The following is a 23230-nucleotide window of genomic DNA, read 5'->3' on the forward strand; positions in this document are numbered from 1 at the left end:
GCATGGTTGGTTTCTGGTGAGAGTTCTCTTTTTGGCTTGTAGATGGCTGCTTTCTCAGTGTGTATTCACATGGCAGGGAGAAAGAGCAAGCAGAGCAAGCTCTCCATGTCTTTTCATATAAAGGCATTAATATCATCCTGAGGGCCCAACCCTTGTGAACTCATCTAAACCTAATTACCTCCCAAAGTCTCCATTTCCAAATATCATCACATTGGGGGGTTAGGGCTTTAACATATAAATTTTGGGGGAACACAATTCAGTCCATAGCACACAGTATGACATTCAAGGTCTTTTACAACTAACTCTAAGCTGCCCATTCTGTTTTATCTTTTATTACTCCATACTAGTGCATTCTGGGGCTCCAAGAACATCATGAATAGTTCTCAAAACACATTATATACTTTCATAGCACTATGCCCTGCTCATGCTTTTCACTCTGCTTAGACACTTTTCCACCCTGACAAACTATTATGTCCTCCAAATGTCCAGGTCAAATGCGACTTGTATTGTAAAGTCTGCTTGGACTTCCTCTTCTTTGTGCCCATATCGCTTTGCACATACTTCTACCAAATTCAAATTGCCTGGATTCAAATTGTAGTTTGGCCAGATTCTAAATGTGTGACCTTAAGCAAGTTACTTAATTTCTTTGTGCTTCAGTAACCTCATTTGTAAAACAGGAACAATAGTACTTATTTCATAGAGTTTTGGTATGGGGATTAATGAGTTACTATGTGCAAAGTTCTTAGAGAAATGCCTGGCACATAGTAAGCGTTATATAAATTGTTTGCTATTATTATTATATCATGTTAAGTGAAAACAATCAGGATAAAAACTTTTATTCATAGACTGTAAATGTAGGGAAATGGCTCCACTATGGCACTCTGGTGACCTTGCACTATCCACAAGTAGGCAAGGCTCAACTGTGGGTCTGCCCAGGTCTTGGCAGAACATCCTGTGATCTTCCTGGAATGTGGGAAGATAGGCAGTCTTGTGAGGAGCTGCCTCAAGGCTGTTTCTTATCTGTCTTTCTACCTTGTGAGAAGTTCCTTATCTTGCAGGAGGAAGCCTCGAGGCAGTTTCTCACCCTACTCCCTGGTTCCGGGAAGGCATAGGACTTTCCACCTCCCTCCCCTTGGGCGCAGGCTATAAAAGAGTCAGCTGCAAGCTGGAGTTGGCTCTTCAGCAAGAGTGTCCCACTGTTCATGTCACCTGTCATCTGGCTCCTTTAGTTCAATGTCGTCCTGTGGGGCAAAGGGACACAGGGAGCTGACACGCTGCTGATCTTGCTTATGCTGTCTGTGTAAGTAATAAACTATATCCATTTGGGTTTACCTTTCCTTATTGGATGGATCTATGAAAATCTGTGCTGCTGCTTATGGACTGCTTGATCTCTTGACAGTAAGCTCCTTGATAGAAGGAGAACCTTACCTATTTGGTTCAACACTGTATACTGAGTATCTGGCTTATAGTAAGTGCTCAATAAGTATTTGTTGAATTGAAAAATTATAGCAGACAAGATAAATATGTATTCAAGGATATATAGTCAAGGATATATATCAAACCCGTTACAGTGGAAACCTTGTGAGGAGGGATGGAGAGGATAGAGGATCAAAGAGAAAATAAAGAATAAAAAATAAATAAAACAACAAAACAAGACAGGGGCATTCTACTCATGAGGTTCAAAGAAAAACATATACATTTCACCTAGGTGGAAAAAACCCTCTAGCATTCTTATTATTCTTCCATTAGTTTATATGAGTATTTGATACCTTGTAAGCTTGACCTTATTTTCTCAGCTGTAATATAAGGAGGAAAGACTAGATCAGCATCTTTCAAACTGTGTTCCAAGGAGCCCCAATTTTTCTCCTAGGAGCAGCCTAATGGGTGATAGTACCCTTTAACCAAGGCAGTGGTATTTTTATGTGTTTTATGTGTTGGGCTTTCTCATAGAATTTTGTTTGAAGAAAAGGGTTGGCAGCTAAAAACAAACCTGCAAACCACTGGCTTAGCTCTAGCTCTAAAATCAATGTACAGCATGATGACTACAGTTAATAATATTATATTGAATACTGGGAATTCGCTAAGAGAGTCAATTTCAGGTGCTTCCACCATATACACACACAAATGGTAAGTATATGAGGAGATGGTATGTTAATTAGCTTGACTGTTATAATTATTTCAATATGTATATGTACATCAAATCATCATGTTGTACACATTAAATATATACAATTTTTATTTTAAAAAAGAAAATGCCTAAATATAGATTAAGGCAAGGGAAGTTTGGTAGCTACAAATAAGGGAGTAGAGCAGCAGGCAGAATTTGGATAATGGAGCTCTTTGAATTGGGGTTAGAAGAAAAGAATGGAAGGTTTGCTGACGACATTCATATTCCTAACTCAGAATTTCATTTAGGACAATCGCTTTGATTTAGGAATCATAAATCTTGCTTTCTTATTCGGAGTCTCCGGAGGGTAAAGGAAAGGGTGGTCTTTGTGAATTTTTAAACCCCAAATCACTCCTCGTTCTTAAACAGATTGTATGTGCTCCTATTACCTTCCTCAGCTTAAGCAGAGGTCTTCTTCTTCAAGTCTCTGGGTTGGATTATTACATACAGGCCAGGTCCAGGTCCCAAATAACATATTTAGCCAATTCTAAGATGCAATTTTCCCCACATTTCAATGTTTCTGATATTGGGATGCATCATACAATCAATGCACACATTTAATGGAGCATTATACATTTTTTTTCATTTGTTATTAAATAAATGGAACATTTACAATTTGAGGATGCTTTAGATTTGAGGAAATAAATGCCATATTATCAACAGAAATATTAAGCTTATAAATTTGAGAAAGAAATACATGAGATTGGTCAACAACCTCTTTAGTCTGAGTCTTACCAGCGGAGGTAAGCAACAATGGTGGATGTCATCATTAATATGCCTACCGGATAAAATTCAAGCTACAAATCAGGGCTTTTTTTCTTTTTTGAGAGTCAGCTTACCAGTATACCACTGTCCACAATTATTTATTTTTGTTATACTCACTGCTTACTCAAATAAGCCATGATATTTCATGCCTGGATACCTTTCCATGTGCTCTTACCTCTGCTTGGAATGCCCTTCTTGGAATGTTGTCCACTGTAGAAATCCTATCCACCCAGGGTTGATCACTTTCTGCTTTATGTCACCATGTACGTGGTATATACCTCTAAATATGTACTTACCCTATTTAAACTACAGTGATTTGTTAGGTGTCTGTCTCCTTTCCTGTAAATTCCTTGAGGGTAATTGTTTCTTATTTATTTCTGTATCCCTAGTACTTATGACAGTGCCCGGTATGCAGTAGTATTCACTAAGTATTTAAAGATTGAATATATGAATAAAAAGAAAGAAGGAGAAAAAGAACAGTATACATGTAGTAAAGTGCCACAGCACCAAGAAATGTTTCATCTGCTACTGCCATTCAGTGGTGTCCATGCTTTATCCAAACTCTCTGAACTCTGGGTAGATTTACAATTGTCAACACTGAGTTTGATTGTTAATAATAAAATGAGTTCACTTATGTTAGTTTTGTCTCCCCAATCAACTATAAATTCATTAGAGGGAGAGACCAAATCTTCTTTATATATCTGTTGAGTTTTAGATAAAGTCTATATTCCTATTCTGAGGTGTGATTTGGTTTCCAAGATTCTTCATTCAGTATACCTTTATTATTAAAACTAGTAGTGATTTGCATGAGAGAAATGGAAAGGCCCACAACAGTTTTATTTATTTAGGGCCTAGAATTTCTCCAGAGTTTAGAGCAATCCTCAATACTAGACATCAGAAAAGTAATTTTACAGTAATTTAAAGAGAGGAATTTGAATATTACTGGTAAAACCCTGGGAGCTAATTACTTCAAGATCACTTGAAACCTTAACTCACTAGAGTTTAAAAAATCTCCTGAGGTACTTAAAGTCACTATTCCCATTATGTTACTTGATTCAATTGAATGTCTTAGATTTTGCTAATAAGAGAAAATCTGAAGTTCATGCAAATGAGAGATTCTACTTATCATTTGCTTAAAGAAAAAATATTAACCATCTTCTATGGGTGCCTCAGTACTCTATACTGTAAAATATTGAAAGAGAGGGAGGGGAAGAGAGAGATGCACAGCCCCTGATCTCAAAAAATAAATTCTCAGCACCAGAATTACTAGTGTATATTGCCAAAATGAGTTGCATTCCACACTCTTGGTTAGACCTAGATTTTCAAGATCATTATGAGGTTCAAATAAGCAAAAGTAACGTGGTCTCATTGATATTGTTGGTATTGCTGTTGTTATTACATAGGAACAGTGGCTTCACAAAGAATGCTCTCCAGCCTGCTATAGTGTCATTCAGACAAGGGAGCCAAATAACATTTTAAATGTCTTTTTAGAGTCTTTTTTTTTTTAATTTTATTTATTTTTCCCCCTAAAGCCCCAGTAGATAGTTGTATGTCATAGCTGCACATCCTTCTAGTTGCTGTATGTGGGACGTGGCCTCAGCATGGCCGGAGAAGCGGTGCGTTGGTGTGCGCCTGGGATCCAAACCCAGGCCGCCAGCAGTGGAGCACGTGCACTTAACTGCTTAGCCACGGGGCCGGCCCTCTTTTTAGAGTCTTAAATCAGAAGTTTAGATCCCAAAATTAAGAAAAAAACCCTTTTTAAATCTTTACCCCAATATAAACTGAATCATTAAAAGAAATACAGTTAGAAGAGATAAGACAGATTTAGGGAAGGAAATATTTCATTCTGATTGCCTGTCAACTCATCAGAAGTTAATAACCAATCAGATGGCATGCATGGGACAGAACTAGGATGAAAGAAAATTCAGTCCAGTTGGATTCGGCAGTTTTAATAGGACTAGAAATAGCATATTATGTCATATGACTCTACTATGTTTGTAAATCTTATCCACATGTGTAAATTTAGTTTATTTTGTACATGTTTACCAATTTTAAACTGTCTAATCCGTTATTCCTTTAGTACCTGAAAAATAGCAACCACTATTTTTAGAGTTTACAGCCTTGCTTATGGTATTATGTATACAACAGTCAGTCAATTTAGCTATAATGTTCATATGGAAAATGGGGAAGAGGGGAGAGGCTTACCACTAGATCCTCACAACAAGCTGTTGAAGAATCCTTTCTTGTGAGTCCCAGGAATATATCCTCAGTTCCCACCTGCTGTTTAAATATAATCTCATACCTAAAAAAAAAAAAAAAAGCCAATGGTATAGAGACTCAAATGAAAGAGCAATTCCGTCACAAAGCAGAAAACTAGAAACTTATGAGGATGTGCTATTACAAAAAAAAGGGACTAAATAAGTGCTTGCAGTTTTTCAGGCACGTAGCAGAACATAAAGGAATAGAAGTCTAGAAACTCAGTCAAAACTACCTAACACTGTAAAGCAGGATTTACATTGTATATACTTCTTTTCTCAAAATAAAGCTTAACTTTTAGAGCTATACAAATAAAACAGATTGAAGGAACTTCTAATAAGATTCCAAGATTAAAAGTAGAAGAAAAAAGGAAGGTCCGGTCCTGGAAAACAATGGCTCAGAAGAATAGCGGGCCCATAACCCAGAGTTTAATGGATAGATAGAAACCCTCCTCTGCTAAATTTAAGCCACAGAGTAGAGTTAGAAAATTCAGGTTTGGTACTGTTTCTGTCATTAACTGTGTGACCTTGGTCAAGTCACAAACTCACGGGGTCTTGGCTTTCAGATTTGTACAATTTATGGGAAGGAGTGGGTTTGAACTAAATGATCTGTCTGGTCTTTTCCACCTCTACAATGTTACAATAGAAACACTGGTAATGTAGTCAACATAGCTACACTATAGTGTTTAGAATCTAGTCCTACAGAATTCTTAGTTCAATGAAAGATTTTCCTGGTATTTTACCTCATACATGACAATTCACAAATCTTTCCTTGCTCCCAAATTTAGGCCCCTAGGGATAGAATGGTTTATAGAAGCACCCAGCCATAAGGTACCCTCTCTTTTTAGATGGAATGAAGTAAGCAAACATTTACAAATGATCTTTTCCATTTAATTCTACCCTAATGAAGAAATGGTAAATCTCTGGATAGGAAGAGTAAAGGACTACATTGAACTTCTGACCACTTGCAAATAGGGTCGCCCAAGAATGAAAAGGGGATTTCTCTGAGTTGGAACAGGAATAACAATAAGTAGCTATTTGATATGGGGACACTTTTTTCTTAATAATCTATAACCTTTATCAGGTATTTATAAAGGTGAAGCCAGATTAAAACAAAATAGAAAGGTATTGATCCATATGCCCACGACTCCCAAATGGATTTGCTCAAGCTGCTGCTCTTCTCCTCATCTCCAGATGCAATTTTCCAACTGCCTACTCTACTATACATTTGCCTGGATGTCCCAAAGGCACCTCACAGTCCACAGATCCAAAACCAAACTCGCTGTTTCCCCTCCACCTACACTCCCAATCACAGTTAATGGCCTCGCTATACACCCTGTCACCCAAGCTATAATCTTTGATGCTTTCCTCTCATTCATTATATATAATCAAATACCAAATCTTCCCTCAAAAAACTCTCAAAGACCCTCATACTTCTCTCCAAGGCCATTATGAGCTCAGGCTCTTATTATTTTTTATTTGGCCACTTGTGATTCTTCTTTTGTGAACTGCCTGTTTGCATTCTTTACCCATTGGGATATTTTAAAATGTATTTGCATAAGATAGAAAATAAAGATTAAAAAAATCTTATAAAGCAATTTTATTCATATCCTGACTGGAGTTCTTATTCATTTAAAGCTTTCATGGATGTTCTTTCTACAGAACATCAAACATCAGGATAAAAAGTGAAAATTTACTCAAATTTGGAGCTTGCCACATATGGATGTTTGAGATTGATTAGACAACATGACAAATGAGTGACTTAATTCTATTATTTCATATGGATGTATGGGCACTGTACAAACATAACCTGAGATTCACTATCTTCATTCTTAAGATACAGACAGAAATGTTTTAAAATCCTCTGATTTTTCTTATGAGGTTTACGGATTCTTGACATTGTTTATTTGAAAGCTAGATACTATTTTCCAGTTAATTATGTGCAGTCTCCCCACTGCTTTTATTTTCAGAACTGACATAGAAAATACAAGCATAGGTTTTTTTTTTAAAGCATTGGATACAGTTTATAGTCAGAATTAGAAAAGTTGTCATATTACTTGCCATAGAAGTCTTCAAGAATTTATAAAGTACATTAAAATTTAGTAAATATTGCCTTTGTTTTTCAAGCTATTCTAAATAGTCAATCAAGATTTTATTTTAAAATATATATATACAAGCTTAGTGTATTTATCCATTAATTTAAATTATGTATGTAAACATACTTTAAGTTCCTTAAAAATATGAGTGATTTCTTTTATCAGAAGGAAAGGTTTTTTTTGTGTGTGTGTGAGGAAGATTAGCCCTGAGCTAACATCTGTTGCCAATCCTCCTCTTTTTGCTGAGGAAGATTGGCCCTGAGCTAACATCTGTGCTCGTCTTTTTCTATTTTATGTGGGATGCTGCCACAGCATGGCTTGATAAGCTGTGTGTTGGTCTGTGCCCGGGATCTGAACCCGTGAACCCCGGGCCGCCGAAGCAGAGAGTGCGAACCTAACCACTACGTCACTGAGCTGGTCCCAGGAAAGGCTTTTTATGATAATAATTCTAAATTTCATATTTATAATTCATATTTATAATCCTACTGAAGAGGCTATAAAGTGAGGCTTCAATCTTGCTTGCAAAATATACTAAACATAATCCTAAAATAACTAGTAAATAAATAATTGATAATTGGAGGAGAACATAGCTTCTTACCAAACTTGTGGAACACTGAGCAGATCTTTGACACATAAACATCGTATAATTTACTTTGTATGAATGCTGGTAATTTAATGGGCTGGTTTTTCCCACTGTTAGTTCCAGATTATACAACTAACTGACATTAAATATAAATTTGTAATGGAAATATCTGTATTTTTTGTTAGATAATAACCGAAAGGAAGGTGTTATGTTTTATTATTTGTTTCTGCTCTAGAAGGAAAAAAATCATCAATTACACACGCCTTCTGTGTGTCACTGTAGTTTTATCTTTTATGTGGTAGAAGTTACTTTATGAATCTTGTCAAAAATAGAATGGTATCAGATGACAGATCTGACTTAAATCCCTAAACGACATTCCTGGCTTCATTTGACTTACTCCGGTAGTTCTCTAACATCCCACATATCATCGTGCTCTGCTCCTTGTGGAACATCTTCTGGATTCCAGATTTCCTCACTATTTTCATCACTGGTTTGAGGGATGACTGTGAAGAAAGGGAAGATAAAGCTGACACTGTTGGCTGTTTTCCCCCCTCGAAATTGCTCCTGTTTTTCTTCACACTTAGTTTGGGATCACTAAAGTAAAACATTTTCTACTAGTAATCACTAGCAGACTAATCACTAGTTTTTTGACCAAAAAACAAGCTAAATTAGTAACAACTGACTTAAAAATTTTTAATCAATACACAACCAATACATTGTAGAATTATAATAATGGTTGTAGAAAATTTGGAAAAGATGTATAAGCAAAAGGAAGAAAATAAAATAATCTACAATCCAACTGCCTGGAGATAATCAATGATAGCATTCTGGTGTATAACTTTCCATTCTCTCTCTCTTTCTCTCTCTCTGCCTCTGTCTCTCTCTCTCTACACACACAGACACACACACACACACACACACCCCCAATAACATATAAATATTTAATATATAAAATAATATATATAAAATATATATATGCAAAGAAATACTATATTTTTTTCAGAAACATAATCATATGTAAAATATTTTTATATAAAAGAACAAATCAAACATACCATCAATCTGATTTGGGTAGAAATGTCTTATATTGCATTGTTTGATACCTTTGATACCTTTTCCATGCAAGCATGACATAATTTTAAAAAAATATTATCTGCTAATAAAACTGCATGCAGTGGATGCAATGATCATTTTTTAACCTGGTATTTTCCTCATGTAGACATGAGCTTTAAGGAAAATCTCTATCATTTGTCCTTTATTTAGAACTGAACATGTGCCTGGGTTTCTACATGTCATTTTTAAATGTTTGAAAGTAAATAGGCATGCAAAAAAACAGCTTACATGTTTGTTCCAACTATTGGGGCAGCAAATGGAAACTGACATTACGTGCAGAACATTATTTTGAGTTCTTTTAAGCATTCCCAGAAATGCACCTGATTATCAGGTTTTCAATTCTGACAATTCTTTTGAAATTATCTGCTTCGATCTAGCATGGTCTTTGTAAAGCCTAATTACGGATTTATATGTAATGTTTTACATATGACTCATTGTTCTCAGAATTTAGAGATTATTAGACTTACATTATCAGAAATACATCCAAATTTGAACTAGTCTTCTGTGGAGTGAATATCTCTTGAATAAGGCAAATAGACTCTAGAGTATGTAGAGAGATGATAACTGAAATTTTAAAATCATCCCCTCAGACCTCATTTTAGCCATTATTTTAAACATTTTTCCAGATAAAATATTTTACCATTAGCTAAATTGATGAAGGAACTTCATTTCCTTTCCCTGGCCACCCTCTGGTAACTGTGATCATGACCAAGAGGATTAGAGCATTCTCTATTTGTGAAGATGTGTACAATGTTTAACTCTGTGAAAATGTATAGGCCAAAATGCTGGGAAAACATCCCAAAAATATTTATTTTAGTTTACTGGAACTGTGACTATATAGGCCACTCTATGGGCTTTAATTTATAAGCATTTCAATGTAAGACAAAATTGTGTAGTTCATTGTTTTATTGTGTTCTCCAAAAGCCTATCAGCTCAATAGGGGTAGAGACCTATTCTTTTTTTTTTATTTTTTATTATTTTTTGTTCTATTTTGATCTCTACTGTAGTCTCAGGGATGATCATACTGCCTGGTACATAATAGGCTCTCAATAAACATTTATTGAATGAATTAATAAGTGAATTCTGTGAAATTGCCAGAATATGGCAGGATAGAAAGCGAAGAAGCTAAGAATCTTGGTAACTAGACCCTAAATAATAAAAAAGTTATTTAACCACAGGCGACTTTCTTAGTTTTCCATCTCAGGAAATATACCCCAAAAATGTGAGTAATTCAAGGCAAATTAATTTCCATTACTAGAAAAACGACTACCTGCAACAGTACAGTAAAAACAGCATCTTTATATATAAATGTCTGTTCATCATTTCCACAATTATTTGAGTTCGTCTTTAATAAATGGTGGTGTTATTATTACTCTCCCTATAATTTTCCTTCCAAAGAAAAGATTATACCGATTATATTGATCAATACTCTTTATTAAATAACTTACCTTTGAGCTCTTCTGTTTTTGGTGGTCCAATATTCCCAGGACCCATGGCTCCAGCAGCAGATGAATAGCTTGACTAGGGGAGAAGAATAAAGTCCAACATTCTGTAATTACTACTTGTATAACTTATATGACTAGTAATACTTTAAATTTGATAGGATTTCCATCTAAAATTTCATAGAGTTTCCCAGTTTAATTACCCATTATTGTTATACAACAGAAAGACAGATGTCCAGTATTATTTTGAATATATTTTCCTTGTCCTTTCAAAAAGTATTTGGTTTAATAGACCCTAAGTCAGAATTGATCTTTGATCAAACTAAATGCCCAGTTCCAGCCCAGTGAATCATGTAGCCCCAGGGATAGGGGAGTGAGCCACACTCATCTCTTTGAAGGTTAGAACCAAGTGTTAGTATAAGAGCATTGACATCTTTGGGTTTTGGCATTGTCTGGTCATAGTTAGTTGGAGGATAGAAGTATGGGAAAGTTTTATAGAAATAAAAACAAACCACTAAACAGAATCTAAGTATTTAGACATCAATTGACTCATTCAAAAGTCCTGATAACAGCTTTTACTTCTTTCCACTGTGGGTATAAAACACTTCCTCATCTCACCACCTAATGATGCTGGTGAATTTAAACAGCAGCCCCAAATTAATAGTGTCAAATACATGCTGAAACACTTCAGTTTTCATTCAAGTTCAAGTTTATTTTGCCATCTTCTGCACAAGCATATATACCCCCACAGGACTGTCCCTGACTCACCAGTACAAGATTAGTTCTCCTTTTTTCAACTAAGTATAACACATATTACGCTATCAGCATAGCGGCAACCACCTCATTAGTCCCTCTCAGGGTTTTTTTGATCTTTCAAGAAAATCCCAATTTTTTACTAATTGTTCTTGCTGATATCAGACTATGCAGCTCCAATTCATTCTATTGCTGTCAGTGAAAAAATTCTTATCTCCTTGGATCCTGGCAAACTAGCACCTCTAGCTCTCCTTTCTCAGGCCCCTGCCCCTATCTCCCAAGACTTCAGACATGTACTGTTATAATGTCCTGTTTGGACAAGAGGAATACTGTCTGTCCTTGAAAGCTAGTGGAAAAGCTCACCCGGGTCTTTATTATGCTAAACTATTCCAAAGCTATAAATAGGAAATTAATCTATAACATCTCATCAGTTTCTGAGACAGTAACTATTCCTTTCCAAGAGGTGATTCAAAAGTTCTATGTCTGCAGTTAAGGTGTTACAGGCATTTTTATGTGAAAATCCCAAGACAATATTGTGTACATTTTTTTTCTTTTTAATCACTAAGGTCATATAAACTTGTAATGCTTTTCTTAAATTATGAATCACCAGAATACTAATAGTCAATCAGGGTAAAGCTTTTCTTGGAACATGAGGGCCTCTTGTTTTGTTGAGTGCCTCCTTCCACAGAAAATTAAAATCCGTAGAAATAAAAACTTGAACATTCCTAACAAAAATTGGTATGCTCTCCATGGACAGTGATGATTGGATCAGTATATCACAATAGAGAGGGAGTTTCAGTTTATTAACTTAATGAAAATAAATGATTAAAAATAAAATTTTCAAATGAAAAAAGGGATCAGGATAATAGAAACATTAAAAACCATCTGGTAATTGTTTTCTACAAGAATATATTTCAGCCTTTACCATGAATCCACATCCAATTATATGAGCAATTTGTCATTGCAATTCATGCCACTTTGTAATATGTAAGAGAGTTAGAACATCCTTGTTACAATGTCTGTGAAGAGTGGTGAACTTTATTTCCCACTGGTCTTATGATACCCTCGTGAGTTTAAAAAACAACAGACATATTCTCTTTCCAATCTCCTAGATTCTTAACAATTCATGGTGGGGATAGTGTAAATAAACCAATGTGTATGCAACAGTTATAATGATGTTTTCAGAGTATATTTTCAAAAACTCATCACTCTTGTAATCATTCCACAGTTCCCAAGATTAATACATGTTAAAAAATGAAAAGCCATTTCTCTCCTGGAAAATTTAATAGTTCATTAGAAACATTAATTATTCTCCTACTGTTCTGATACTCCAATTCTATATCCTCTAATGATATCTGTACTGTGGTGTCTGAATGACCAATTATCTCAAAATTGCTTCTAACCCAGATATACAGAATCATACATTATTATAGTAATTTTCTTTTATAAATTGTACAATTTGGTAAAATGATCCTAGTCTCTCTATTCTCATAAGCACTCATCTTTCCCCTAGAAACACCTCTAGATACAAATAAACATCTCCATAAATAAATGCCAAAGGGAACAGGCTTTGTAACTAGGATAAATCCTTATCTCCGAATCTGTTCCAGTTACAAGTTCCCCTTCCCTTTATTCAAGATCACTGTTTCTCAAATACTTAATATAATTTTTCTATATGACAAATCCTACCTTTCCCAGGATGTATCATTCTATTTCAGCTAAGGTAGCAAAAGTGAGCTTCCCTTCCCAAATTCATTGATACATTGCTCCTAACTTTTTCTCCTGTGTCCTATTTGTTGTATATATTCAATGCTGTTATTAACGTCTTGATTTTTCTCTATTTGAACAAGCTGACTCAGTTCCCCTCCTCTACAAATTTTATTTCCATTGCATGTTTTATTTGATTCTGCCCTGTTTCACATAAGCTCTTCCTGGAGGGGGGAAGCTCAATCCAGTGTCCATTTGAGCCACTGAATTTTCTGCCTATTCAGATTATACTTGTTTTTCCACATTATGGCAAAAAAAGAATTTTGGGAGGAGTAAATTTATGCATATGTTCATAGGAGATGGCTTATTCATGGTAAACTGGTCATAATAATGAACAACTTCATTAAAACAATTTAAAGCAAATCGATATATCCTGCTACAGTATGAGGTTTCTGCCCCAAATTTTGTTTGCCTTCACCTAGGCAGTCTGATAGCCAAGGTTTGCTGATATCTAAAGAGTAGGAGAATGGAGAGCAGGGGTTACATAAAAGTATTTTGATTATTCTGGGAATAATCTGTGACTGTGGAGTGGCCAAAGTCACTTCACAGAACTCTCCTACCCAAAAGGAAGCCCATCTTGCTTCTGCAAGCCTCCCTGGGGTTACCTGTCCTGACCCCAAACGCTACTCAACTCATTAGATTCCACAGCTCTATCTGAGCATGTACCCGGAAGTCAATTGTAGTAGGCTGAAGCTAGTTTGTCCCATAATTGGCTCAAAATATTTTCTGTTTTGCCTTCATGTGTAGACAAATAAAAAAAAATTAAGGGGACTGAATTTTGGAGGCTTAATTAGTACTGTATAATTGAAATTATTTGTTTTATAGAAATATTATCCAGGCTTAAAAATTCTAGCTGTTACTCTTTGAAATGGTTGTCAAGCATTCTACGGCCATGAATATAAATGACAAACATTTTGAAATGTGGCTATTGCTACCATAGTTACAAAACTATTTTCCTATTCAGTGTTCAGGTAGTTTAGAAAAAATATAATTATGTTTCCTAGAAATGCACTAGAGGTTATACTCTCATGCATAATCAGCCCTGCAACCTCCTGTGACTATATCAGATGACACAGCCTTGCTCACACAGCAAGGTTGGAACAAGTTGTTCAAATACAGTTTCACAATTTAGTTGAACAGAACTAATTCATCTGTAAGTATTCGACCACCTGTCCAGATTCAAAATCATCCTCTTCTTCAGGATTAAGTAGTTTAGAGAGGGCCTGGAGAGCTGAAACCGAAGAAATGGTTTCAATTTCCATAGTCTCAGTTTCCACATTTTCAGTTTCCATACTTTCATTTTCTGTATTTTCAGGTTCCATATTTTCAGATTCCATATTCTGAGAAAGAAGACAATCAGAAAGAGGTATTTTAGCTTTCTATTTTATTTAAGACGAAGATTTTTTTTATTGTCATATCTCCCTTCTTTTCTTGGGTCACTCCATTATCTCTTATTCTTTCTTGAAAATCCTTGTAAACTTCTTCAGATATATGTATTTTGCTGACTCACAGAGTTGGGACAGCAAGTAAACTCAGGTATTCAGCTTGCTTTAGTAAAACTTCACACTCAATCTAACAAGCATTTATTGAGCGTCTACTATAGTGGTTCTCAGGTTTCACTGTGCTTAAGAATCACTTGGGCATTTAGTTACAAACAGATTCTTGAGCACTACCTCTAGAGAAAGTGTATGTCAGTGTCATAGAGAATGTACATCATTATTTGGAAATACACTTTTGTAGATTACCTTTTTACCTGACTCATGTATGCTGTCTAGGCTGTATATATTCCCTTTAGTGAACTGAAAAGGATGTTTGCTGGGGGGTATGTCTCAAGGAACTTTCCTCATTTCACATTTTTGCCTCAGGCAGGCCTATACCTTCTGCTTTATCTAAATTCTTAATTAACTCTTGATAATGCCTAGCATATTGCCATTTGAGAACTCTAATGGGTTGGTTCGTTGACTTTAGTGAAAGTTCATACAAAATAAATTAATTGTTTTTCTGATTATAATACTGATACTATATAAGTCTATTGTGGAAATTTTATGAAATAATACATTAAAAGTATAAATAATAAAATCACAACAACCTATAATCCTACCAACCAGACATCAGTCTTTTAAATCATCTCTACAGTTATATTTGGAGTAGTAATTCAGGATCTTTAAAAATCTTGGAAGTGTCAGACTCTAATGAATAACCTGAATAAAGACTGTAGAATTAGGCCTATTGTTAATGATTTGGGCATAAACATAATTGGAATCTTTTCTACATTTCTGCTATTTTTTAAACATTTTATAAAATTAATTCACAGGAAAAATTTCTTTAGTGCTTTTATAAAATTATCCACTAAAATTTTTGCATTGTGCCTGGAACAGTAATACAAAGGGATTCTCAAACGCGTGCTGGTACAATCTACCTGTCAAAATCAATCTGCATGCAGATGGTGTTTTACAAATGTTCTGTTTTACCATTATTTTGACTTGCTTTTTTAAATATCTTGATGCTTATCAGAGATGTCGAGGTATGAAACAAATGTTAAATTGTCCTGTACATCTAGCACAGAGGCAGTATATCATAGTGGTTAGGAGTAAGTAAGGGCTCTAGAGTCACAGCGCCTAGATTTGTATCTATTGTTTACTTCCTAGCTCTGTGACTTGGGCACATCATTTAAACTTCCTCCACCTCATTTTCCTTATCTACAAAATGGGAATAATAATTGCGCCACCTCATAAGGTTGTTACAAGGATTAAGTAGTTTAATACACATAAAAGTGCTTGGAACAGTGCCTGGCACATAGGAAGCACTCAACATATGTTAGCTCTATTGGTCCTTTAAAACCTTAATTTTGTTGGGCATGAATATCACTTCTAATAATGATGTCGAAAAAGTTAATGATAAAACTCATTACACTGGAAACTCATTAAATTGGAAAAGGTGAAATAAGAGGTGATAAAATAATCTTCTCTCACAGTATGGTCTGGGAGTCTGCTCTGGAAATGAATAATTGACACATTAAATTAAACAAAGAGGCCCTTGTTTATATTTTAAAAGTCCTAGTTGATTATGAGTTCATTAAATATTTACTAAACATTAAAAGCAAAAAGTTTATTGAAACATTTTCTACCTTCGACAACAAAAGGGGAAAATGGACCCAGATATCAGATGCAATATAATAAGTATTTTGAGTTGAGATTGTACAATGAGACTTTAAAAAAACAAATATAGCGGAAATTGTTCTATTATTCCAGCATTACCTACGTTATAAAATTGTTGTGATGGCCATATTATGCAACATAGGTGAAAGAGTTGGCTAAAATATGAAAAGCTATATAAAAATATCATTATTATCTGGCACATAGTGCCAGCACCCACAGATACTTGATGATGAGGTTTGTAAGAGCTCAATGGTGAGCTGATAAGAGGGAATAAACTGGAACCAGTAGAGCTAACCCAGAATAAGGGTATTCTGAAGTCCCAAATATAGTGTCTGAGGTCGCAATCAGAACTGCTATTCATGCATTCTCAACTGCTTGGCAGGGACATGGCAGTGGGAGTTTTAGGATATGAGCAGTGTTTCGGGGCAGAAAGGTTGAATAGTTGTGGTTACAGGGAGGCCTATTTAGGGTGAAGTAGGTCCCTGGTCCATAGGTGGGAGTATAGGAGGCAGGGTCTGGCTCTTGGGGACTATGACGGAATTGGCAGCTAGATGAAGATTCAGAATAGAGCAGGGCTTTAATGTCACAGCTGGAAAAGAGAAAACGAACCAGGCACTGTATCAGAGGCTTTCTCATGTCACCTGGGCAGCCACAGTGGAGGTTATGAAGGAAGGCTGTGGTTCAGTGGGTACACTGGATACTAGACTTAGAGAAAGCAGATTAATTCTAAATCCCCACCAGTTGGGAAGGAGCTCTGGCCTGGTTCTCATTTGGTTAGAGGTAGGACAGTGTGAGCAGAGGGAAGCTATACCTGTAGGCTGAACATCTTCAATAACGAGCTGGCATACAGTCAGCAGTTGATGAATACTGAATGAAGCATGATGAAATTCATACGAAGGTTGTATTTCAAAGAAGTCACCTTGGAATGTTATACACTGATGTATATTATGCTACCAATGCTCAAAATATTTTGGAATTGCCTTCATATGAATCACCAAGAAAATAGGTATCTTTATGATATCACTCAGTTTGATTACACATCAAATTTGTCTCCAAGTGATTTCTGGATATATCTAGATATCACATCTACTTTCAAAATATGAAGATTTGCTACTTTGAGGATATTCAAAAGAATATGCTACAGCCTAAGGCAATTCTAAAAGAGCAGTTTCAAAAGTAATTTGAGCAATAACAACAGCATTAGAATAAGTGGATAGCCTCCCAAAGTGACTGCTTTGAAGGAGATGCCACTCATTGGGATGTGTATGTTTGAGTGTATTTGTTAAACAAATCATTCACAATAATTTATAGTGACACTCTGTATATCTGAAGCATATTAAGAACTGGACTTCTTAAATTCCAAATTAGGCTGGCAAAAAATGGCATAGATTCACACTTAGCTAAATTGGAGTAGAAATATCATAATAAAATTGGCACTTTAGCAAAAAATAATTTTTACCGTATCAATTGTAATAATAATCTGTAAACACAAAATAATAAATCATGACAAGTTTGTTGATAATATATTTTGAGAAACAAAAGAATCACCAATACTTTGTGAATAATTAGTTCAAAGTATCAAAAAACAACGATGTGAATTTTTGGAAAAAATATTGTAAATTCAAAGGAAATGAAGATTCTACTAGCTTTTTTAGAAGTCTAATAAAATAAGAATAATGTATTACTTTATTAAAAACGTATTAAAGTTCATTTGACACAAACAGATCACATTGGAAAAACTAAAGCAAGATGCCTTTTTCTGAACTGTGTAGTGTTATTTATTTGTAGAGCTATCTTTTATTTGTAAATTTGATAGACGTTAAGTCTGGCAATCAAAGTCCTTCAGGATATAAACACAGCCTAATTTTCTGCCCTTCCCTCCTATTATTCTCCTACATGTAATCTGCATTCTGTTAAAAACTGAACTGCTTATTATACATACCCTGTAATCTATTGCCTTTGTACTTTGGAATGTGTTCTTCCTTTTGCCTAGACTACTCAGGTAGTATAGTGTAGTGATAAAAAGAAAAAAGGATTCTGGAGCCACACTGCCTATGTTTGAATCTGGCACTTAAATGGGCCAAGAATAAATTTAAACTAAGGAAAATTTAAGTAGGAGTTTCATCAAAAACAAAATCTATTGCTAAATCTTTTATTCGAGATTTGGTTATTTAGAAAATAAATTTTCTAGGCCCTTTGTTTTTCTTTCTTTCACTCTCCTTTGCTAGGCCAATTCCAATGGCAGCATTTTCCAGACAGAGACTTTTATTTTCCCACATCAACCTGAACCTTTAGGCCTTCATATGTAGAGGTGTGATTGGGGAATCTCTCTTGGTACTAGCCACAATGAGCTAAAGAGACAGACACTTCAGAACCAGCTCATTACCAAAACACTGGGGCCAGATAGGGACTAGACAAATTCAACCAGGATGGCTCCAGACCCATGGTTCTGAAGCAACATCAGTAATGTGAGATTAAGTCAGACTCTGGTGGTGAGGGCTTTCTATTTTATTTGCCTCCATCCAGCGTCAATTTGGGATGGCTCTTTGACTTGAACTAATTGGAGAGAAGTCTAGGTTAACTTAGTGAAAACTCTGAATTACAGACTATTAAAAAAACGAGACATTTTATTAATTCAAGTATATATAGTAAATAAAATCAGGGTAATAAAGAATCACAAAATAGTATCCTTTGGGAACTCGTGTAATAGGTAAACACATAGACATATAAACATATGTCAAGTATTGACTGTTTATAGCTGGATGATTTCAGAGTATTCAAAATCCATTTACTCTCTTAAATAATCTGGCATTTCTTTTTCTTCAACTTTATTTACATAATGCCTTATTTAGCAATCCTTGCATTAAAATTCTTCTGAAAACACAAAAGTAAACATCATCTCTGCCTATGTCTGAATTAAATTATAATATACTGGCTAATTTTTCTTTTTTACATTTTTTGACAACTATACACATCAATATTAAAAATAATTCATTTTGACTTTGTCTTTACAATACCAAGAATGATTTCCTTTTTTAGGTCTCTAACTTGCACTGTCATCAAATGTACCAAGTCATAAGTAAGTATGGGGACTTAGTTTTTGTTACAAATTTAAAATATATTTAATGGAAGATGATTTTTGAAAGTACCTGGAATTTTTCATAAACCTAAAAGTCAAGAAATGAGCCTCTTTTGGTTTAAAATTTCTTCTATCATTATTTTAGCCAATCTTAATACACTTAATAATTTTTTCCTGTTTCTCTTAGTCTCATATTCCACCTCTATGTAAAAAGGAGTTGAGACAGCAAATTTGCCTTCAGTACTTTGAAATTTCCTCCCCAACAGGCCTGTTTTCTTCATTTCTTTAGGAAATAGTCTCTGTTCTGAATCCTTGTCACAACAGAAAACTCTTAGGAGAAATGATCCCTACCTCTCTGGTCAAACTCGGTTCTCCCCCCTCAGATTTCATTTTTTGACACAGTTCCTCACCTTTTGACAGGTACAGTTCAACGACATATAATATTTACTCTCCCAACCAGCCCTTGGCGAGCAGAGGGTTTAGGTACAAGGAGTCTTCGCCCAGGCTCCCGCCCTCTAAGGGTGGTCTGACTGCTTCTCGCTGCTCAACGGATCTGACCAACGGACGCCGAACCCTCAGACCACAGCGTCCACGTTTTGAACACAAGACATCATTGATGTAACAATGGGCCTGGGCCAATTTTTTTTAGTCAAAACAGCGCTATACTCCCTAAAAAATAGATCCCAGGGGCCGGCCGGTGTTGTAGCGGTTAAGTTCGCGCGCTGCGCTTCGCGGGGCCGCCCGGGGTTCTCCGGTTCATATCCCGGCGCGGACCTACTCGCCGCTCGTCAAGCCGTGCTGAGGCGGCGTTCCACATAGAAGAGCCACAGCTCTACAACTATGATACACAGCTAGGTACGGGGGCTTCGGGGAGAAAAAAGAAAAAAGAGGGAGACTGGCGACAGATGTTAGTGCAGGGCCAATCTTCCTCAAAAGAAAAAAATAGAATGTCACCATTAAAAAATATATATATATATTTTATATATATATTATTATAGGAGATATATATATCCTAACCAAGGCATGCTGGTCTGGGATAAATCATGCCTGTACTTTTAAAACAGAAGGTACAGTGGCTGCCTCCAACTTGAAGCACCCAGATTTACCTATAAGGAAACAGTTTTCACTCTCAAATTACTGTTACAACCCTTTAAGTGTGTGTAAGAGTCGAGAGAAAGGGGTTGGGAAACCTTCACATGTTCTTTTTGGCCTTCGGACATTCGATCAGCAACCATCCCCCGTACGGTAAAACTGCCCCGTCTCTCACATCCTGATAGACTGAGTTTGTCAAAGCGGCATCCTGCTGCGAGTATCTAGGGCAGGAGAATTTAGGGAACGCGTCTGTTCTATCTCCAACTTGTGGCTTTTTTAGGTGTCTCGCAGAGTTGTAAGTATCTAGAGTTCTCCCTACTTTCTCTGATAGCCACGACATCTGAGGACTCCTTCGTTCCCCCTCCTAAGGTTCGGGTTTCCTCACCTGCGTGAGTTTTCTGGTCGCTCGCTAGGCTCCGAAAATAGACTGTGGAGAGCTCCGCGTCTCTCTGTTGCCTGGGTAACAACTTGTTCCCCACCCCCACCCGGCACCCACCACCTCCGGGTTCCCGCTTGACTTTCCTGGCCAATCATAGAAGAGTCTCCTTTGAAACAACACCAGAATCAACCAATCAGAGCGCGTGCCAGTTGGAGTCCCCGGCTGCCCTTTCCAGTTAACCTGGTCGACCCCCTTTAAGCCCCTGTATTGTTTAGCGTCACCCCAGCGGGAACCTGCCCACAGTTGAGGCCGGTTTTTTTCCGGCTGAGGTAGGCTCCGGCCCGCCTCTCTGGCCACTACACAGTCTCTGAGGCCTGCCCATTTACTTTGGAGCCCGGACAGTGAGGGTGGCGGCGGCTGCCACCGAGGTAAGTTTGCGGGGTTTTCGTTTGACCCAGTCATCAGCAGGCCTTGCTCATCATTACGCTTTTCCCGCGTGTGAATTCCACATCGCACAACTCGTTCTCCCGCCAATCCGGAGCAGCGGGGGCAGAAGAGTAGGCTCGGTGGCCCGGGGGTTGAGAAGGTTTTGCAGCCGCTCTACACGCCCCCTCCCCGCCCCCTCCTCGCCCTGCGGCAGAGACACCTGTTGTGGTTCGGTCCGGGCTCAGCGTTTGTGTGTGCGTGCGCACTTTTTTCCCCCTGTGCTGTGGGCAAGCGTTCTGGGCCCAGAGCCCCAGGGAGAGCACTCCTTCGGCCGGCACGCGGGTCCTATGAGGCACCGGCCGGGGCTATGCGTCGCTCCCACTCCCAGGGACATTGCGGGACCCAGTGCCCAGCTTTTCCCGCCTTGGAGTGGAGAAACGCAGGCGCGCCGCCGGTTGCCACTGCTTGGCAATCTGAGTGTCTTCCTTCACCTAGAGGTACAGTTGTGATCTTAGTTTCCCATGAATTCCGTGGTTTGGTTTTAGACCAAGGGGGGAAAAAGGATTGCTTAATAAGTATTTGGACTGATTAGCAGTGTTTGATGGTGGGGCCCTGCATCCATTATTTGAGAGTTGTAAGCAAGGTGAGATAGGATGGTTTTTTAATGGATGGTTACTTTTGGTTATCCCGGGATTGGAATTCGACTGTGAATTGACTCAACTGCTTTCCTTCTTTCTGCTATCATGTTTTTCTAGCTTCCACTCCATCTGGTGAAGGGGTTAGTGAAGCTTGAGTTACTTGTTATTTCCTACAGTAAACAAAAATGGTGATACAATATTTAAGTTATTGGCTAAAGGAGAGTTATTGGCTTTTTGGCCAAATTACCTATACCATAATTAGATGGTAGGTGATCAGAGTTTAAGTGTTTTAAATTTTATTTCTTTAGATACTTGTGGAGCTTAAGTTATATATGCTATGCTTTCTCCTTCTTGCTTGCTTTTTTGTTTCTGGTCTGCTTCATTGTGCCTTATTCTAAGTCCTTAATGCCTAGCTAGTGCTTTTCGGACATTTTGGCTATGACTAACTCACAGTAAGAAAGAAATTTTATATTGTGAGCTAGTACATACATACACAATATATAATTGACAATCATTTTGCAGAGACAACACTTATTATATGCAGTTTACTCTGATACTTTCCATTACATTTTTTAGGATGTAGACCCCAACCTAGTAATGAATTGTCATTCAGAGTTTGACACACGCTGGCCTTAGACCTTTTGTTTTCAAACTTGTGTGTTTAGGAATCACTAAGGATAATTGTTACAAATGCAGATTTCCCTGGCTCACTCCAGGGACTGGTTCTGTGAGTCTGTGGTGTCCCCCCCCCCGACCCCAAAGGTGGTTCATATAGCATATATGAAGTGCTTGGTATGCACAGGTGCACAGGTATTCAATAAACAATAGTTTTTTTCTTGGGAAACAAATGCTATTTATCTTTAGGAATATAATTGCCTCTTAAAGATTTGGCCTGCCTGTGGTGAAGTGGAATCCAATGCTAAGCACTGTTTTCACCAGGGTTAGGCAGGTAGGAAGATGGGGGATGGATCCTGGATCTGAGATGAATCTTCAATCAGTTGGATTCCGTGGAGAATTTTGTAAATAACGAAACTTAGGGATTGAGGAGCACAAAAATTAGAGAGGTTCGGTGACTTGCCCAGGGTCATGTAGTCAGTGGATGGATCTCAGACATAGAACTCGCTTGATTAAGTTTAGTATTCTTCTCCATTCTGCCTTGACAGCAGGTCAGATCTAGAGGCTGAGGTTGAATCAGGAAGAGAGCTTCCCTGACTTGCCTATCCCAGAAGCAGAGGCAACAGAGTTTCTGCCTTTTGACTGCTAGTTTGGTTTTAAAGTAATGCAACTTGAGAGACCTAAAAGATAAAAAATGCACCTAAAAGTTCCTGTGCATTATAGCTGTGAAAAAGGGATATAGTTTAGCTAATTCTTTTATAATATATAAAGTGTAAAACACTAGTTAAATAATTTATTAAACCAGCATTAAAAGAAATTAAAGATGAAAAATTTCCCTCAATCCTGCTACCAAAATATAACTGATATTTCTGTTCCTCTCCCATTTTATCTGTATATACCCA

The 23230-nt window shown here is 36.9% G+C and overlaps 2 protein-coding genes across 8 annotated transcripts in view; one reads left to right on the forward strand and one right to left on the reverse strand.

Moving 5' to 3' along the window:
• DNAAF6 (dynein axonemal assembly factor 6) overlaps positions 1–20713 on the reverse strand; it is a 36910-nt gene extending 16197 nt beyond the window's left edge. The window contains exons 1-5 of the mRNA XM_004440452.2: positions 20656–20713; positions 14111–14281; positions 10428–10500; positions 8264–8369; positions 5138–5234 (exon numbers count right to left, since the gene is read on the reverse strand). Coding sequence (XP_004440509.2) covers positions 5138–5234; positions 8264–8369; positions 10428–10500; positions 14111–14278 — 444 coding nt within the window. The 5' untranslated portion in view covers positions 14279–14281; positions 20656–20713. The remainder of the gene's footprint in view (positions 1–5137; positions 5235–8263; positions 8370–10427; positions 10501–14110; positions 14282–20655) is intronic.
• The window catches only part of NUP62CL (nucleoporin 62 C-terminal like), a 105138-nt gene continuing 83141 nt past the window's right edge, over positions 1234–23230 (forward strand). For 2 of the 7 annotated variants that reach the window (XM_087426884.1, XM_014795353.2), the window contains exon 1: positions 20904–21077. Coding sequence is in view for 3 of the 7 variants with exons in the window: in XM_087426879.1 (XP_087283005.1) it covers positions 21443–21572 (130 nt within the window). In the remaining 4 variants the exon portion in view is untranslated. Of the gene's footprint in view, positions 1301–14288; positions 14308–20903; positions 21078–21357; positions 21573–23230 lie in introns of those variants that run through there. The other 5 variants (XM_087426882.1, XM_087426885.1, XM_087426879.1 and 2 more) reach the window with 5 other exon arrangements.

This window comes from Ceratotherium simum, chromosome X (genome assembly GCF_057802395.1).
Source record: "Ceratotherium simum simum isolate JZ-2026a chromosome X, ASM5780239v1, whole genome shotgun sequence".
In the NCBI taxonomy this organism is placed as follows: Eukaryota; Metazoa; Chordata; class Mammalia; order Perissodactyla; family Rhinocerotidae; genus Ceratotherium; species Ceratotherium simum.